Raw genomic sequence first — 17,412 nt, forward strand, 5'->3', positions numbered from 1 at the left:
AAACTATCCTGGTCTAGCTGAAGTGATACAACGTCTGTGTAGACAGGGTCTCAGTCCTTAAATCCAAGTGAAGCCAGGAGGGATTTGCCTGAAAAGAATGTGAGTGAGGATTTCACAATTTGGGCCCCAAATGTTCAATATGCTGTAATGATGCTAATGGTTTTGATGACTGCTAGAAGAGAAACCTTCTCAGAAAACATGACAGCATCACCTGACAAATACAGAGTTTGATAGTTATAGAAAGCCAGAAAGAAAGAAAGGGGCCGTGTTCATATACTTCAGATTGACGGCCCTTTGAAAAAAAAAACAGCAAAATTACCTGTCAAAAGAAAAAAATCATTAAGAGAGTTGAGGTTGCAGATATACTGCACTTAAACACTAGAGAACATCAAAAGATGTCATAGTTAACGAAAACTTCCAGGCTTTCAAACACTCACTTTTTAGGTTAAGGTTTAACACTAATCTTTTCCTTGTATCCCTATGTGATATATTCAAACATATCCTCTTACAGCTTTGTTGGACAGTGGAGCAATTACAGGAGATGAGAGATTATTATAACCTGTATGAATTTATAAGCCTTTGTGCGGTGCTCAGATACCACAGTCTTGGGTGTCAATACAGGAGTCTGGACAGATTAGATAGATTAGATAGATTAGATAGATTAGATAGATAGATAGATAGATAGCATTTGACCAGTTTAGCGCCTCTGTGGGATATAGGGACGTGTTACTATCTTTATTTTCAGATAGAACTACTCAGGCACAGAGGGGTCAAGGGTTACATTTTCGAGAGTACTGGTTAATATTCTGGATCTCAGCTACTGGGAGTCCAATGTAAGACACCTAGGTCGAGATTTTCTGAAGCTGGGTGCTCATATTGGGCTTCAAAGTCCATATTTGCACTGGGATTGTCAAAGGAGCCCACAACTCAGTGAAAGCTGGGCACTAACTCCCTTTATACTGCTTTGAAAATTCTAGCCTCAAACATATACATTGAGGATTTCCAGAGGTTCTGAGCATCTACAGCTCCTTCTGGTGTCAGGATGAGATTCTGGGCTTTCTGCACTTTTGAAAAATCAGCCCAATTATTTAGATATGTTTAAATATGCATTTAGGAGCCTAATTTGAGGCACCCAGTTTTTGTGATCTTGGCCTAATTCAAGATTCTTCCTCAAGACGTTTCCACAGAGCCACACTTTAGAGGTGTGTGTTTGGCTGCATGGCCAAGGAACTTTCTTGGGTTGATGGGACAGTTGGGGTCTTTTGCTGGCCTGGCACAGGGAGGGGGGAGAAGCGGAGCAGACAGACAATCGGAGGTTCAGAGATAGCCACACAGGCTTTCCCCATCTCTGGTATAAAGTAGGTGGCATACTGGATGGCTCTGTAAGGATGAGGGAACATGTTGTGATGAGCAATCAGAGGCAGCACGGCAGAGAAGTCAATGAGGAAACAACCACATGTACCATCACTCGCTTGGGGTAATGAAGTGACTTTTCCTCTGCAGCTCTGCCTCAATGGAAAGTGACAGGGAACAGCGTTGCAGACCAGAGATGTCAATGCAGCAAGTGCAATAGGAAAGGAAGTGGAATTACTGCCTTGTCATTATGCCCCTTGCAGCTCACAGGCTAATGAGGTACCAAAAAAAATGAAATGAGCTGACACCTACTTAATCTCTTCAGAGAAGAATATTTACTTGGGTTAGTCTTGACTGCAGCCTCGTAGGATGGCGGGAGATGGGAGAGGTTCTGGAAGGACCTGGAAAAGGAGAGATCATAGGGCTCCGTGGCGGAAGTGAGGATATTGTTCATCCGTGGTTTTTCTGCAAGAAAGAATAAAAACATGTCCACACAATGCACCAGGGACAGGGAAGAGAGAGGTGAGCCATTTCCATCCACCGGTCGGGTGGCAAAGCCGCTCCCATATATCTGAACCAAATCTGACAGCTAGGCACTACACTATAATTCAAACTGACACCACCCAAGCCGTGGGAAATGAAACCCAAGACTTTGCTGCCTTTATTCTCCACTGCAACTATTAACAAATGCAAGCTGTGGTGAAGTGCAGAGCACAGACACCTTTGCTAAGTCAATGGTAAAGAGAGTCATCTCAATATGGACAGAGAATGTTACACTGCTGCCTATTCCCCAGAGGCTCCAATTTCTCATCTCGAAAGACAGAGTTAGCACAGATGCCATTAACATCTATGTATGAGCAACCAAACTCACCAGGTGGGGAAGATGATTTTTTGCATTCTGCATTCTAGTGTCTCGTGTTTACTGTAGAATACACCACACCTTCCCTTTAAGTCAGCCACGATTTCAAACGCTGCCCCTTTTGGGGATGGGGGCTCTTCATTTCTCCTCCTCCCTGCACTAGATGGAGTCTACTATTGCTATGTGCCATTCAGACTGACTACTAGCCCTAAGAATTCAGTGCCTGAGTTCCGGTATCATCCCATTCTCTCTTTGGAAGGAGATTGTTTTAAGGGTTGGATTGAGGGGTTCCTTAAGCCTCTTGTGTCATCTGATGCAAGCCTGATTCCTGTCATGACAGGAAACCTACAGGACAGAGGCTGTAAAGAGTTTAAGGCCCATGCACAGCTCAACTTTCATCCTGGAATTCTGGAAAAGGCTGATGTCCCAAGCCAAAATAATTCTAGGAAGGGTCAGATGCATGCTGGGAACTTTTGTTTTGAGACCTGGGTTTTTGCAGATGTTCCTGAGCTGCCTCAAGGTAGCTCTGTTGAAGGGTATTTCTACAGAGCAGCCGGCAGCATGCTTACCAGCCTGGGTAGACAGACACATTAGCACTGCTCAAGCTAGTGCACTAAAAGCAGCAGTGTGGCTGCATCAGCTTGGACCAGCTGTCAGAGTACATGCCCGCCTGACCCCTGGGTATGGACATGGGCAGTTAGCCGAAGCCACTGCCCATGCTACCATGGCCACGCTGCTATTGCTAGTGCGCTGGCTCGAGCAAAGCTAGTGCTTGTCAGCTACCCGCACAGGGAAGCACGGTCCCAGCTGCAGTGTGGATGTACCCGCAGAGTTCAAATGGCTCTGGTGAAAGGAGACTCCTGGCAGACTCTGGAGGCATTGCTGGGGCCAGACTGGGTGAGGATTTCCCACAGATGGGAGTGTCTCTCAGGGAGATGGGGGACGGGGTGGGGTTGCTTTCAGTGACTGACCTTTCTGCGTCATGGTCTAAAGCGCATGGCTGAACTTCAGACCATCGTGTTTCTCAAACCTAACCACACATCCTAGATGGTCTTTGAGCTGAGCTCCTGCCTCTGCTGGAGCTGTCAACAGGGGAACTCTGTCCCATCAGACAACCCAGGATGGTCTCTTGACCTAATCGTCCACCCCTCGGGAGTGAGTGGGGTGCTCTGGAGAAAGGGGCCATGTGCTAGGGCCTGAAGTGGCAGGAATGGCCATGGGCTCCGTCACCTGTTGTGCATGGGGCTCAGAGACTGCATGTCTATAGAATCATAGAATCACAGGACTGGAAGGGACCTCGAGAGGTCATCTAGTCCAGGCCCCTGCACTCATGGTAGGACTAAGCATGGGCAGCAGGTGAACCCCTGTTTTGGGCAGGCTAGCCTGCCAGCCCCGCCCCTTCCACTTGAAGCTCCACCCCCTCCTCCCCAGTCCCTCATCCCCCACTATGTCTAGAGTCCCAAGCCCCCCATGTCCCTGGGCCACACCGGCCGCCCCAACCCCAGCCAGCCACCCTGACCCTGGGGCCAGTCTGAGCTGCCCCGGCTGGCCCAATCCCTGGGCCAGCCTGAGCTACCCATGGCTGCCCCAGCCCCTGGCTGGTGGCTGATCCCCAAGCTCCAGGTTGCAGCTCAAGGATGGGTGGACAGAATGTGGGTGGGACCACAGCCTCGGCCTTAGCCTTCCCTGCCCTATGCTACACGCCGCCCCGGGACTAAGTATTATCTAGAATCTAGACCATCCCTCACAGGTGTTTGAGGCCTCACTGGCTTCAGTCGTGCTGCTGCATATGGGGAAAGTTAGTGCCCAGCGAGTGAGGGTGACAGGGTCTGGCTCTCGGTCGGGAAACCACAACACTGCTTCCTGCTGGCTGATCTGTCCATGTTTTTATAGAACACCAGTCATGATGGCAGCCCCCTCCCCAGCTTCCTGGTGACTCTGCCTACAGGAAGCAGAGTTCAATATGGCTTCCTCTGTCGGCAGGTGGCTCTGCTCCCAGCATTGCTCAGAGGCGATGAGCTGCTGAGGGAATCCCTGACCCCAAATGTCATGTCGAGCACAACCCCCAGCTCCCCCGGACAGGCATGGAGACAGTCCCTTTGACATCAGTGAGAGCTGGAGTTAGGGGCTACTGCAGCTCTGCGACTGACTCACTAGCTGACCCTGGGCAAGTCACTGTACCCCTCGGTGCTGAATTTTCCCCATCTGATAAATGGGGTTTGTGACACTTACCCACCTTTGTAAAGTGCTTTGAAATCCTCAGCTGCACTGCACTATGGAAGTGCTAGTTCTCACACAGCACAATGATGACAATTAGTATTGTAACTGAAAAAGGCTCAGCCTACAGTTGTTGTCAGAAATATCGTTTTTTTTCAAGCTTGGCATGATTTTGTTTCTAATTGTGGGCTCTCCTTGTCACTCCAAAAATAGGAGTTGGTTTAAAACCAGTCTTGTGTAAGGAGACTTTTGTGATGCAGGCTGCCGAGAGTGATTGTGATAGGAAGACAGTGTGATGGGGCTCTTGGAAGGAGGGTTCTTGCCGATCGCTGTGAACTCCCTAAAGGAAGTACTGTTGTGCATACGGGCCTCTGCATTACTGCCCTCTTGGGCTGCAGGAGACATGAAATTTGCACCAGTTGTCCTTTCTCTTCAGTGTCAGTGTTAGGATATAGATATTCAGGCCTGCCTGCAAAGGCCTATACTTTAAGAATTTAGGTGTATTCTTATCACTTAGGTAGTTATAGAGGTATAAAAGAAAGAATAAAAAATCACTGTCTGTGTAGTGGCCTTCTCTTACTGTGACAGTCTGAGGCCTGGTTCTTTAGCAGCCATAAACTGGGAAATGTATGGTCACGTCCTCACATTCCAAACTAGTCATATTAAAATAAGGCAATCTGGGGCTGTTAGGAAGGTGATTCGATCTATCACCTCCAGAGAAAGGGAAGAGCCTAGAAATTTAGTTTGCTGTCTGGTAAGAACTCACTTATCAATAGACACAGCTGGAGAACCGTTATGTCTGTATAGATGTAGTTGTAAAACCCTTATGTCTGTATAGATGTAGTTGTGAAATCCTCACTTCTGTATTGTTTTGTATGTTTATTTGCATGGTCTCTGTCTGGTTCTGTGATTGTTTCTGTCTGCTGTATAATTAATTTTGCTAGGTGTAAACTAATTAAGGTGGTGGGATATAACTGGTTAGCTAATCATGTTACAATATGTTAGGATTGGTTAGGTAAATTTTAGTAGAATGATTGGTTAAGGTATAGCTGAAAATATTACTATATAAATTAGGGGCAAACCAGAAGTAAGTTGGGATTCGAAAATAAGGAAAAGGAACTTGAATTTAAGCTTGCTGGAAGTTCACCCCAATAAACATCGAATTGTTTGCACCTTCGGACTTCGGGTATTGTTGCTCTCTGTTCATGCGAGAAGGACCAGGGAAGGGTGAGAGTGAAGGAATAAGCTCTCTAACAGTCAGCTCCCAGGTTCTGTGTGTCCCTTGCTAACATATGGAAATCCTAGGTGTCCTGCTCTCTGGCCTTGGGGTGTAAAGTGTTTGTTTAGGGTTACAGTGTGACACTGTAGATAGCACTCAGGTGTTTCCCCAAGGGCCACTTACAGCCTGCCTGCCAAACTATTTCTGCTCTGATCTCACAAGCTCCTAGAGCCCTGCACCCACAATGAGCCCTAACGGGACTTCCCATTGGTGCAGGGTCCGTTTGGGCATGTGAGCTTGCAGAATCAGGCCTGCATTCATAAAACTCCTTTCACTAAATGATGTAAAGGTTTCTGCAGCAATTTCTGGTGCAGGAACGAGGGGCAGCCTGCAGCAGAGTTCTGGCTCCTCACTTGCATATTGCGTATGTTATGTGTCACAGAGGGAGGCCATGGGTCAGCATCTTGAAACAGAGCCCTCTGTCGGCTTGCTAGCCGTGAGCGTGCCTCCAGCGATGATGCCTGGTGCATCTGTATTTTAAAATGCTAGTGGAGAAAAGAGGCCAAGCCACTGGGTCCAGGCAGTGTGCGGAGTTTGCTTGGTATTGAAAGCACATCCCTTTTCCGAAAGTCAGGTGGAGTGACTGAAGCTGGACTTCAAAATAGTCTTTCATCAGCCCAGCCAAAGGCCTGTCGAATGATGACGTTGATATCTCTCCGGCGTGCGGGTTTTAAAGTAGGCAGAGATCAGGCTATTCAAAATAGCAGTGATCACAACGGCTGGAAGCCTAGTGTCAGGTTGTGGGAGGGAGAGGGTCCTGGCCGCGTGTGCGGTAGGCCTGGGTCATGTGACCTAGTCTGAAGGGATTCAGGTAGCAGCTGGGTCTAACAGATATGGCAAGAGCACAAAATTCTGATGTCACTAGGAGACTCTGACATCCAGCCAGCCAGCTCCGAGAGCTGAGCCCCTTCATCCCTGCATCAGCCTCATGCAGCAACAGGGTCTGGCTCGGCCCAGGCTGCTCGTGCTGCCTGAGGAGCCCCCAAAGGCACCACTGTCCAGGCTTTGCTTTTGTCTGAGCATTCCCAGCAGGCTAGGTGAGACCGTCCGAGGATGGCGCGGGGGCGACCAGACTCCTAGTCCTGACTCAGCCACAGTCCTTCCTTGGAGCTCTCACACTGGCAGCACAGCTGGTGGCACAGCTCTCTGCAGCTACCTCCCCAAGGAGCATTCAGGGAGAAGGGCCTGCACACCTCAGCCTGCACCCCAGCACCAGCCCAGGGACACAGGGGAGCCAGCTGGCACGGCCTTTATCCAGGAGCTGCTGGGGCTGTGCAGGCTAAGACAGCCCTATGGAGCTTTGCATAGGCATGAAATGGGGGGCATGGGACTGCCCTGTCCACACCTTCTCCTGACCCCAATATATCCCATTGTGCCTCCCTCTACCTCTGCTCTGCCCATCACACACACACACACACACACACACACACACACACACACACACACACACACACACACACACACACACACACACACAGAGAATGCCTCTGGCACCCAGGGCTGCTCTGGAGGCAGTGCAGAAATAGCTCTATGCCTGGCATTGTGCAGGAGAGGCCTCACTTCTGCAAGGTGTGTGGGTAGCGGGCAGGAGGCTTTTTGCCCTTGCACATGGGCAGCCAGAGTCTGGACATAAACCAGCACACCTGTGGTGGGATGCTGAACAGTGTGTAATGACTTGGGAGCAGCAGTCCCATTGAAGGTCAGCTCATTGAAAGCCTGTGGTACTTGTGCTCCTATCTCACTTAGATACCTTTGAACATCCCACCTCTAATCAAGGTCTCTGTGTGGCTCCATCACCCCAGTGACTCTGTTACTGGAGTGCGGTACCAGCCCCATGAGAGTGCGCTGCGTCCCGACACCCTGTCAGGCTCATCTGCATTTGCCTCAGTCGTCCTGCCTCACTGACGGGCAGATGGGCATTGGAGGAGCACACAGAGGGCTTGCCTCTTCCTGCATTTCTAGACTCCTGCACTTCATCATTACTGCTGCCATGAGGCAAACGACGGTAACATCTCGGAGCCTCCAGGACCTTTAGCCCTCTAAAGTGGGTTATTGCTTTGAGGAAGAAAGGGCCCGATCCTCTGCTCACTGAAACTAATGGGAGTTTTGCCTTTCAGTTCAATGGAAGAAGGACTGGGCCCAAAGTGTGTGTCCAGCAGACACAGGATTAAGCCATTATCCTAATCTGCAAATACACAGGCTCTGCTGCAAGTACTTTGAACCGAGATGGGACTTAATGGCAAAACAGCAGGTCTCCTGGCTCACAGTTCCAGCAATAGGTTCTCTCCCATGGGATCTTCAGACATTCTCCTTCTCCCTAGGGAGCAGATACTTCCTCATCACAGCCCAGAATCCAGCCTGAATGGCTTTGTGCATTCGGAGTCTTCTAGCTCTTTCCACCGGCTCTGGGTCAAATTCAGCCCATAAGTCAGTGGCATTATGCTGTCTGCTGCCGGCTGAATCTGACCTCTGGGTCTAACCCCACTGCCCAGTGGACTAAGGCACAATTTCTTCAACCAAATTCCCCTACACACTGAAAAATAGGGACCTTTCACCCCCTCACCAAAAACCACCACTTCTCATACATTTGTTCCAGGCAGAAAGTTGCTTTTCCTCTGCAGCAAAATTTTCAACATAATTCACAAAAATGGGATGCAATTAACTTTGTAAACACAGCTTTTCATGCCTGAGTTCAAAGCATAGCTGGACAGTTCCCCCACAGGTAGGGTTGCCAACTTTCTGATTGCAGAAAACCAAACACTCTTACCTCACCCCCTTCTCTGAGGCCCTACTGCTGCCCCACTCCTTCTCCAAGGTCCCGTCCCCGCTCACTCCATCCCCCCTCCCCCATCACTCTCTCTCCCCCACCCAGGCTGGGGCAGGGGGTTGGGCAATGAGAGGTGATGCAGGCTCTGGCTCTGGCTGGGGATGTGGGCTCTGGGGTGGGGCTGTGGATGAGGGATTTGGGGTGCAGGAGGGGGCTCTGGGCTGGGGCAGGAGGATGGGGTGAGGGAAGAGATGAGGGCTCTGGTTTGGGGTGCAGGCTCTGGGCTGGGGCCAGAAATGAGGGGGTTGGAGTGCAGGAAGGGGTTCAGGGTGTGGGATCTGGGCGGCGCTGACCTCAGGCGGCTCCTGGAGGCAGCGGCATGTCCCCACTCTGGCTGCTAGGGCAGAGAGGCCAGGTGGCTCCATGTGCTGCCCCATCCACAGGCACCACCCCCCTGCAGAGCCGGCGCTTGGGGCGGGGACAGCGTGCAGAGCCCCCTTACTCCTGTGCCTAGGAGCTGTACATGCCGGCTGCTTCCTGGGAGCTGTGCAGAGCGAGGGCAGGCCGAGAGCCTGCCTTAGCCCCACTACACTGCTGAGCAGACTTTTAACGGCTCTGTCAGCAGTGCTGACCAGAGCCGCCAGGGTCCCTCTTCAACCAGGTGTTCTGGTTGAAAACCAGACACCTGGCAACCCTAGGGGGTGGGACTTTTCCCATACAACTCAGACCATCCCCCCCTACCCCCATCCTTTGCATATGGCACAGCTATAGTCGCCCTAGTGACCACAGAAACTGAGGTAAAGGCTGCGGGAAAGAAAGGCTCTTCAAAAACAACCCACAATTGTATTGCTCCTGTCCCTAGCAATTGCTCTCCGCTTTGTCCTATTCCTCCTTTGGAGCATTTCCGTTCTAATGTCAGGTGGGATGGAGACAGGCAGGCAGCTCCATTCCTGTAGGATGCAAATATCTAGGAGGTTTCCGTGTCTTCTGGTACCTAATGAATTCTTAGCATCGAGACTCCCTCCTTCCCCCATTGCACTGTTTCCCTTAGCACCGCGCTCACCCTGACACTCTTCCCAGTTCTCTGAGCACACAACACTGCTCTCACAGCCCTTCTAGGGAAATGCAGAGCTGCTGTCACAACCTCCCTCCCACTGAGTGTTCCCTGTGCTTAATTTAAACCTCTCTGTCACCAGCAAGTCCTCCCTCCCACAGCTCAGACACACAGTCGGGGAGAGAGGCTGAGCAGACAACCCTACTTCCCCACAGGAAATAGCTTTCTCCCCCAGTTCTCACACACTGACAGCTCCCTGCAGCTGGATCACTCCGACAGCACCCCACTGGCTCCAGGCAGAACCATGCGCAGCACTTCAAACCCAGCCCAGCCTCTCCCGTCCCCCTTTCAGCTGCTGTCCTCACTGACGGCGCTGCGGCTGCTACAGCTACACAAGTTCCCTTGTAATGGGGCCTCCTGCAGGATAACCTACGTCAGGGTGCAGCTTCCCCCGGGAAATCGCCAGGATGCCTGTTGATGAAGCAGGGTGGGAGCTACACTCCTCTCAGCTGCACATTACAGTCTAGTTATAGTGCAGTGGGGTGAGTGCAGGCACCCAGAGCTGCATGGCAGCTTTCAGGAACCATGCACTATGATTTGCTGCTATCCTCAGGACTCACCATCCCTCTACCAACATCAAACAGCCACTTTCATCTGCTGGACAGAAGAAAAAAAGCCTATGACTCTAGAAGAGCCTGATTTTTGTCCCAATTCTGTCTGAGAAATCATTAGCCATTTCACATCAACACTAGGAATTTGGGCCATTTTCCTGTTAGCTCAGTAGTAACCAAATCTAGATTAATAAACACCTCTCCTCTTCAGCTGCGGCATGTCTATAGCTCCCCAGGCTGGGGTTGTTCTCTGGTAAACAAAACCTAACCTGAAGTTATCTAGCCAATGTGCTATTGCTTTGAGATCGATTTGTCTGGGTGATGTCTTCAGTCCATGTCTAATGGCCTGATCCCGGGATTAGGAAGTGCATTGCACTCACTGTGGCAGTGGAAACAATTGATTAGATATTATACTGTAAGCAGCGACTTCATCAGCACTGAGACAATGCCCCCACTCCTCTGTTTGTGCTGGTGTAGCAAAGAATTAGGGTAACATCCCTTTGCAAATCTGTCAGCAAGAACCCGCATACAATCTACATTTTGCATGGAGGCTTGGATAAGCTAACATAAGCCCAGTCATATGTATGGGATTTGTGTTTAGTGTCAAAGCAAGAGAGTTAATTGACTGCTTGCATGAGGTGTGTGAAATTAAGTGCCACACTTTTCTAATAGGCTTGCACAGAATCAGTATGTCCACTTACCATCTGTTTTTCATCCAGTCAATCAGGAGCAGCACATAATGAATCTGGCAAATGAGAGGTCACCTTGAAAACTACTGTCTATCTTTCAGCAAAACTAAAGGTGCAGACTACTTGAGCTGACTTTTGCATAATGTATTTAAAACTCCAAGTCAGGGATCTGATGGGGTCCAGTCAGTAGGAATCACGCATGCAATTTATACATCGTCACTAATTAAGTGGCAGTTTCTTTCTCCTGGGGGGAGTGTCAGAATTTCCCTCCCTCATAATTATTCAGTTCATGAGCTATGTTCTTATCCAACATTGATTTTTTTTGTTCACATCACCTGTTGGTTTCTGTGAGCCAGATGCAGGATGGGAGAACACAGTCCCTCCCCACTTCTGCACAGCCAGAATTAACCCCCGCACACAGCAAACTTCTCCCAAACATACAGAGAATGCCCAGGAGTCCAGTCCTTTGGGATGCTTTATGGGATGGAATGAATGCTCAGGGCTACTGTGAGTGGCTGCCACTAAAGAGCCAGCCTTTACTCACAGTTCCTATACCTTGGCATCTGAGATACTGCAGTCATTTCTGATTCTAACTACATGGGAAGGCTCTTATTTTTTTTTTTTTTTTACTGTAAGCAGGGACCATATTTTCTTATGTGTTTATACAACATCCAGCACAACAGGGCCCTGAGCCTGGAGGAGCCTCTGAGTAATACTGCTGTGATGGATCTGCCAAGCAGGGGACTGCAACTCCCATCAGCTCCCTCCCACTGCACATCCCTTTCTCCTGGCCAGGGATGGGGGAGGTTCTCCACCAGGAAGTGGCTGGTCTGTGCTGGGCAGTGGCAGCTGCATGGCTAGCCAGGAGTTGCAGAGAAACTGGATGCAGAGAGGAATCCCCAGGAACCAGCTGCAAAGCCATGTACAGAAGAAGCTGTGACTGATGGATGCTACAGCTGGGTGTGGGTCTGTGTGGGGATCCTGCAGCCGCTCGGCAGAGAGCCAGTGCAGAGGGGCCCAATGAGAGACATTCATGGCAGAGCTAGGGGTGGCAGTCAGGATTCACTTACTGCCAACCCTTCCCTTGTGGCCTGGTTTCTCTTCAGCCTGGCCTGAAAACCTGCAAGTGCCTGGTTGCTTGAATAGAGACTGGACTGGAGAGGATACCCCTGGCACTAGCCCTGACTTGCAACTGGATTTCCCAGGGACCCAGACAGGAGCTGCTATTGCTCACCTGGAACTGTTTCAGCCTCCAGAGCACCCTGCACCCTTCCCCTTCCTGCTAGCCCTCATAAATGTCAGTGTGGAACCTACCAGGCCTGACGTCTACAAGAACTAACTGCTGAAGCACCCACAGTGCTTGTGTCTGAGTCACGGTGCACCTGGTGTTATACTGGCACCCTTGGGGCTCAGTGTGCTGGGCACCCCGGTAGTTACACTGCCACAGTAAAGCAGCTGTATCACTCTGCCCAACTAGAGGTAGCAAAGCACCATCCGAAGGCACACGGGGGCAGTGCGCCCTGCCGAGCTCGCACAGAGGGCAGCGGAAGAGCTGGAGGTAGCACCCAAGGCTCCTGGCTCCCAGTGCAGTGCCACCATCCCCCTTCTGCCAGCCCCTTCCCTGCAGCCGGGTTTCTCTTCCACCTGGGCAATGCTATTAGGTCCTGATCCTGCCCTCAGGGCAGCCAGCCAGGGTTTTCCATTGACTTCAATGGGAGGGGGCTGACGTCTGGAGAACATCGGGCTCTGCTGGGCACTGCCTGCTGTGCTGCTCCCTGGGCGTGGGGCTGCATCGGCTCCATCATGTAGTGGGCGAGGTGGCATCGTGTCTGGCATGGCACTATGGGGGCACAAAGGACCCGAGGCTGCATGCAGCACAGCAGGCTGGGCACTGCGAGGGATCCAGGGTCTGGGTGTGAAGCTACTTTTGGCAGCGAGTGGCTCAGCCGTGCTGCTCTGATCTCTCTCCCTTGCCAGGCACCGACCAGTGTTTTTACTGGGGCCCAGGTCAGAGCCCACAGGGCCCGTCAGATAGCTCAGCTTCAGCTGCGTTTCCATGCCCACCAGGGGCTGCTGGCCCTGCCAATGTAGGCTGTGCTGTGCCTGTTAGGCCCAGGCCAACACTGGGGCTTAGGGAAGGACAGGGCCGGCTCCAGGCACCAGCGGAGGAAGCTGGTGCTTGGGGTGGCCAATTCAAAGGGGCAGCATTTCATCCACTATCGGGGCGGCACGTCTGGGTCTTCGGTGGGAATTCGGCGGCGGGTCCCTCATTCCCTCTCTTCCTCTTTGAGCTGCCGCCGAATTGCTGATTAAGAGGGAGGACCTGCTGCCAAACTGCCGCCGAAGAAGTGGCGCGATTGAGCTGCCGCTGAAGTGCCGCCGCTCATCTTGGGGCGGCAGAAAAGCTAGAGCCAGCCCTGGGGAAGGGGCAGAACTACTTCAGTGACTGCTCCCAGGGCCCAGTGCCTCAGGGAGCAACAATGCCTCATGGAGCTAGTAGGCTGCCAAGGGAGCATGCATGCTGCTACACCCCTCAGGGCCATGGCCTCTGCGGCCCATGTGGCCTTGGAGCTAGGGTTGCAATTCCTGGCTCGAGCAGACACACGGGCATTGAGCTAGCGTGCTGAAAAGAGCAGTGTAGCTGTGATAGCCCAGGCAGTGGTGTGAGCTAGCCACCCCGACTACATGCCCATGAGTTCGGGGCGGGTTTACTCAGGGTGGCTAGCCTGCTTTGCCACTGCTGCTCCTCATGCTACTCTGGCTATTCTGCTACTTTTAGCACGCTTGCTTGAGGAGCACTTGTGGGAGTCTGGTTCCTCGAGCTGGGAATGACAGCCCAAGCTCCAAGGGAAGCTATACCTTGTGTGTGGCTAACACCCATGCGGAAGCTGGTGGGGAACAACCCTTGTGCTCTGTGCCCAGAGACTGCAGTTTTAGCTGGTCCCTGCATGGAAGCCCCCTTGGTCTCGTCCCCTCTTCCCCACTGCCCTGAAGCTGGCTCCAATCTCTCCTCCCATTACGCAGTGCCAGTGCTGCATGCACCCTGGGCACGGTCCGCCATCGGCTCTACTGCAGCTCTTTGCAACCAGAAGGAAAAGGGGAAATTCCATTATTTGTAATGATTAAGGCTTAGATTCTGAAGAGTGCAGGAAAATCTGGGCAAACCCATGGCTCTGCCCCCATTCTCTGAACACTACCTCTGTACCAAGGAGAGCGCTTATGTAGGGCCTGGAACAGCTTGTGTACAAGGATGGGTGCCAATGCACCCCAAAGCTGGAGTGATGAGTTCGTGGGCAGGCGTATGCTAAGCTCAGGTGGGCACAGAGATGTGAGCTTTATTTGCATGAAGAGTCTGCACATATTTTGTGTGACACATCAACAGATGCCTTTTTACAACATTCACCCAGTGAAAGCAAATTGTGTCACCTATGAGAAGTGATGCAGCCCAACCTTCTGCTGCTCAGCGTCTGCTCATCACAACTTCAGGCTTCTGTCAAAGCACTTCCCGTTCCCTTAGCACTCCCTTCTGCTCAGCCATTTCAAGGTTCAGGAGGAAATCTGCTCAGATCCTGAAACGTGCTCTTACAACCAAAATTAGCCTTAATAAAATGAGCTGTTTAGAATGATGGCCAGCATTCTTCTAAAAATGATCTTGCACAACTCCAGAGCCACCTGCTACAGTCAGCACTGAAGAGCAGTAAGAGGCAGAGCCAGCTTAGACACATTCCTCAGCAGTGACACCTTGTGCATCTTCTGACTTCAGGTCAGTTTTATATCTGATTTTTATGCTGCTGCGATTCAGTCTCTGGAGCTTTTAATCTGGCATTCTTCATCAGCATTACCTTCACTCTAAGATTTAGTCTTTAGAAAAATTGCTCCCCCTTGTATATGGTTCAAAGGGGATGTTCCCCTGTTAAAAGCAGAGTTCAAATTACTTCTTAACTTCAGGAACAGGATGCTATTCTGATGCCAGTATTAGAGCTACTACCACACTGAATGGTCACTTGACATCTGTATTTTGAGCTAGAGCAGTTTCCATGAATGCTGCCAGGTAAGAGACCCAGTTACAAAGCTAGCCCGTAGTGCTTTCAAAGTAAAGCATAAGAAGGAAAAATAAACAATTATATATTTAACTAGAGTCACAAAGTCATTGCGGCTGCCTGCTCTATTTGATGTTAATACAGATTCTCATCAGAGAAATAACTATTAAAGGGCCTGGATTCCTCTTAAGATACATGCTCAATTATCTGCTGCATCCAGTTTATGCTAGGGGCAGCAGAGCAGGTATGCTGTCTGGGAATTGGTGACAGCCCCCTGGTATTTTGCACAGCCATGGGCATAGACTGCAGCAACCTGGGACTCTCCTGTGACACTACACTCCATATTCTTTGTAGAGATATTGTTATGATATCTTGGATTACTAATATTTTTCTACTAATAGGAGATGGGGATCAAGATGGGAAACAAAGGATTCCCACCATATGTAAATCCTATATAAGGCAGGGACGTGAGTTAATCTTGGTTCAATTCTTCACTGAATCCCCACCCAGGATGACTGCTGGAAACATCTAAGAAACAAAGACAAAAGGGGTGGGGACTGAGCCCAGGCTGGAAAAAGTGCCTGGCCCGTGAAAGGAATATCTGGAGTTTTAAGCTGCTTAACCACCCTGACAGTTAGGAAGTTTTTCCTAATGTCCAACCTAAACCTCCCTTGCTGCAATTTAAGCCCATTGCTTCTTGTCCTATTCTCAGAGGTCAAGAAGGACAATTCTTCTCCGTCCTCCTTGTAACAACCTTTTATGTACTTGAAAACTGTTATCATGTCTCCTCTCAGTCTTCTCTTTTCTAGACTAAACAAACCCAATGTTTTCCATTTTCCCTTATAGGTCATATTTTCTAGACCTTTAATCATTTTTGTTGCTCTTTTCAGGACTTTCTCCAATTTGTCCACATCTTTCCTGAAATATGGCTCCCAGAACTAGACACAATATTCCAGTTGAGGCCTAAGCAGTGCGGAGTAGGGCAGAAGAATTACTTCTCGTGTCTTGCTTACCACACTCCTGCTAATACATCCCAGAATGATGTTGTCTTTTTTTGCAACAGCATTACACTGTTGACTCATATTTAGCTTGTGGTCCACTATGACCCCCAGGTCCCTTTCTGCAATACTCCTTCCTAGGCAGTCATTTCCCATTTTGTATGTGTGCAACTGATTGTTCCTTCCTAAGTGGAGTACTTTGCATTTGTCCTTATTGAATGTCATCCTATTTACTTCAGATCATTTCTCCAGTTTGTCCAGATCATTTTGAATTTTAATCCTATCCTCCAAAGCACTTGCAACCCCTCCCAACTTGGCATCATCTGCTAATTTTATAAGTGTACTCTGTATGCCATGATGAAGTGATTGAACAGAACCGGCCTCGGAACTGATCCCTGCTCATTATGCCCTTCCAGCACGATTGTGAACCACCGATAACTACTCTCTGGGAATGGTTTTCCAACCAGTTTTGCACCCACCTTATAGTAGATCCATCTAGGTTGCATTTCCCTAGTTTGCTTATGTTGTGGTAACCTCTTGAACGGAGGCTACCTCTCCAGGGAAGGGAACTCTAGTTATCAGGAAGTGACGGGTTATAGTGATGGGAGATTCAATCATTAGAATCATAGACAGCTGGGTTTGTGATGACCGGGAGAAGTGCATGGTGACTTGCCTGCCTGGGAAGGATAGAAGAGAGGTCCTGGAGGCCAAATTTAGGCTGGTAGGTAAGAGATTCAAGTCCAGGACCTCCATGGTAGCATTCTCTGAAATGCTTCCAGTTCCACATGCAGGGCCAGTTAGACATGCAGAACTGAAGAGTCTCAATGCGTGGATGAGACAATGGTGTAGGGAGGAGGGGTGTAGATTTATTAGGAACTGGGGAAACTTTTGGGAAAGGGGGAGCCTACATAGGAAGGATGGGCTCCACCTAAACCAAAATGGAACCGGATTGCTGGCACTTAAAATTAAAAAGGTCATAGGCAGTTTTTAAACTAAGGGTTGGAGGAAAGCCGACAGGTGTGGAGGAGCATGTGGTTTGGACAGAGACATCCCTTAGGGGAGGATCTATTAATGGAGATTCTCTATGTCCTAGTAAGGAGGAAAGGATGGAAAATGATAAAATATGGATAGGATGTGATGAGAAACAGCCAAATGAAAAAAAGTTCCATTCAATTACATCATGTAATGGCAGACAGCTAAAAATTGACAAATTTTTAAAGTGCTTATATACAAATGCTAGAAGTCTAAATAATAAGGTGGGTGAACTAGAGTGCCTTATATTAAACAAGGATATTGATATAAAAGGCATCGGAGAAACTTGGTGGAATGAGGATAATCAATGAGACACAGTAATACCAGGCTACAAAATATATCTGAAAGATAGAACAGGGGATAGCTCAGTGGTTTGAGCAGTGGCTAGCTAAACCTGGAGCTGTGAGTTCACTCCTTGAGGGGGGCCATTTAGGGATATGGGGCAAAAATCTGTTGGGTGATTGGATTGGCCCTGCTTTGAGCAGGGGATTGGACTAGATGATCTCCTGAGGT

At 49.8% G+C, this 17,412-nt stretch overlaps 1 protein-coding gene across 1 annotated transcript in view; it reads right to left on the reverse strand.

Annotated features, from left to right (window-relative positions):
• SHISA6 (shisa family member 6) overlaps positions 1 to 17,412 on the reverse strand; it is a 387,898-nt gene that overhangs the window by 14,863 nt on the left and 355,623 nt on the right. Inside the window, exon 5 of the mRNA XM_044981307.1 lies at positions 1,666 to 1,818. Coding sequence (XP_044837242.1) covers positions 1,666 to 1,818 — 153 coding nt within the window. The remainder of the gene's footprint in view (positions 1 to 1,665; positions 1,819 to 17,412) is intronic.

This window comes from Mauremys mutica, chromosome 12 (assembly GCF_020497125.1).
Source record: "Mauremys mutica isolate MM-2020 ecotype Southern chromosome 12, ASM2049712v1, whole genome shotgun sequence".
In the NCBI taxonomy this organism is placed as follows: Eukaryota; Metazoa; Chordata; order Testudines; family Geoemydidae; genus Mauremys; species Mauremys mutica.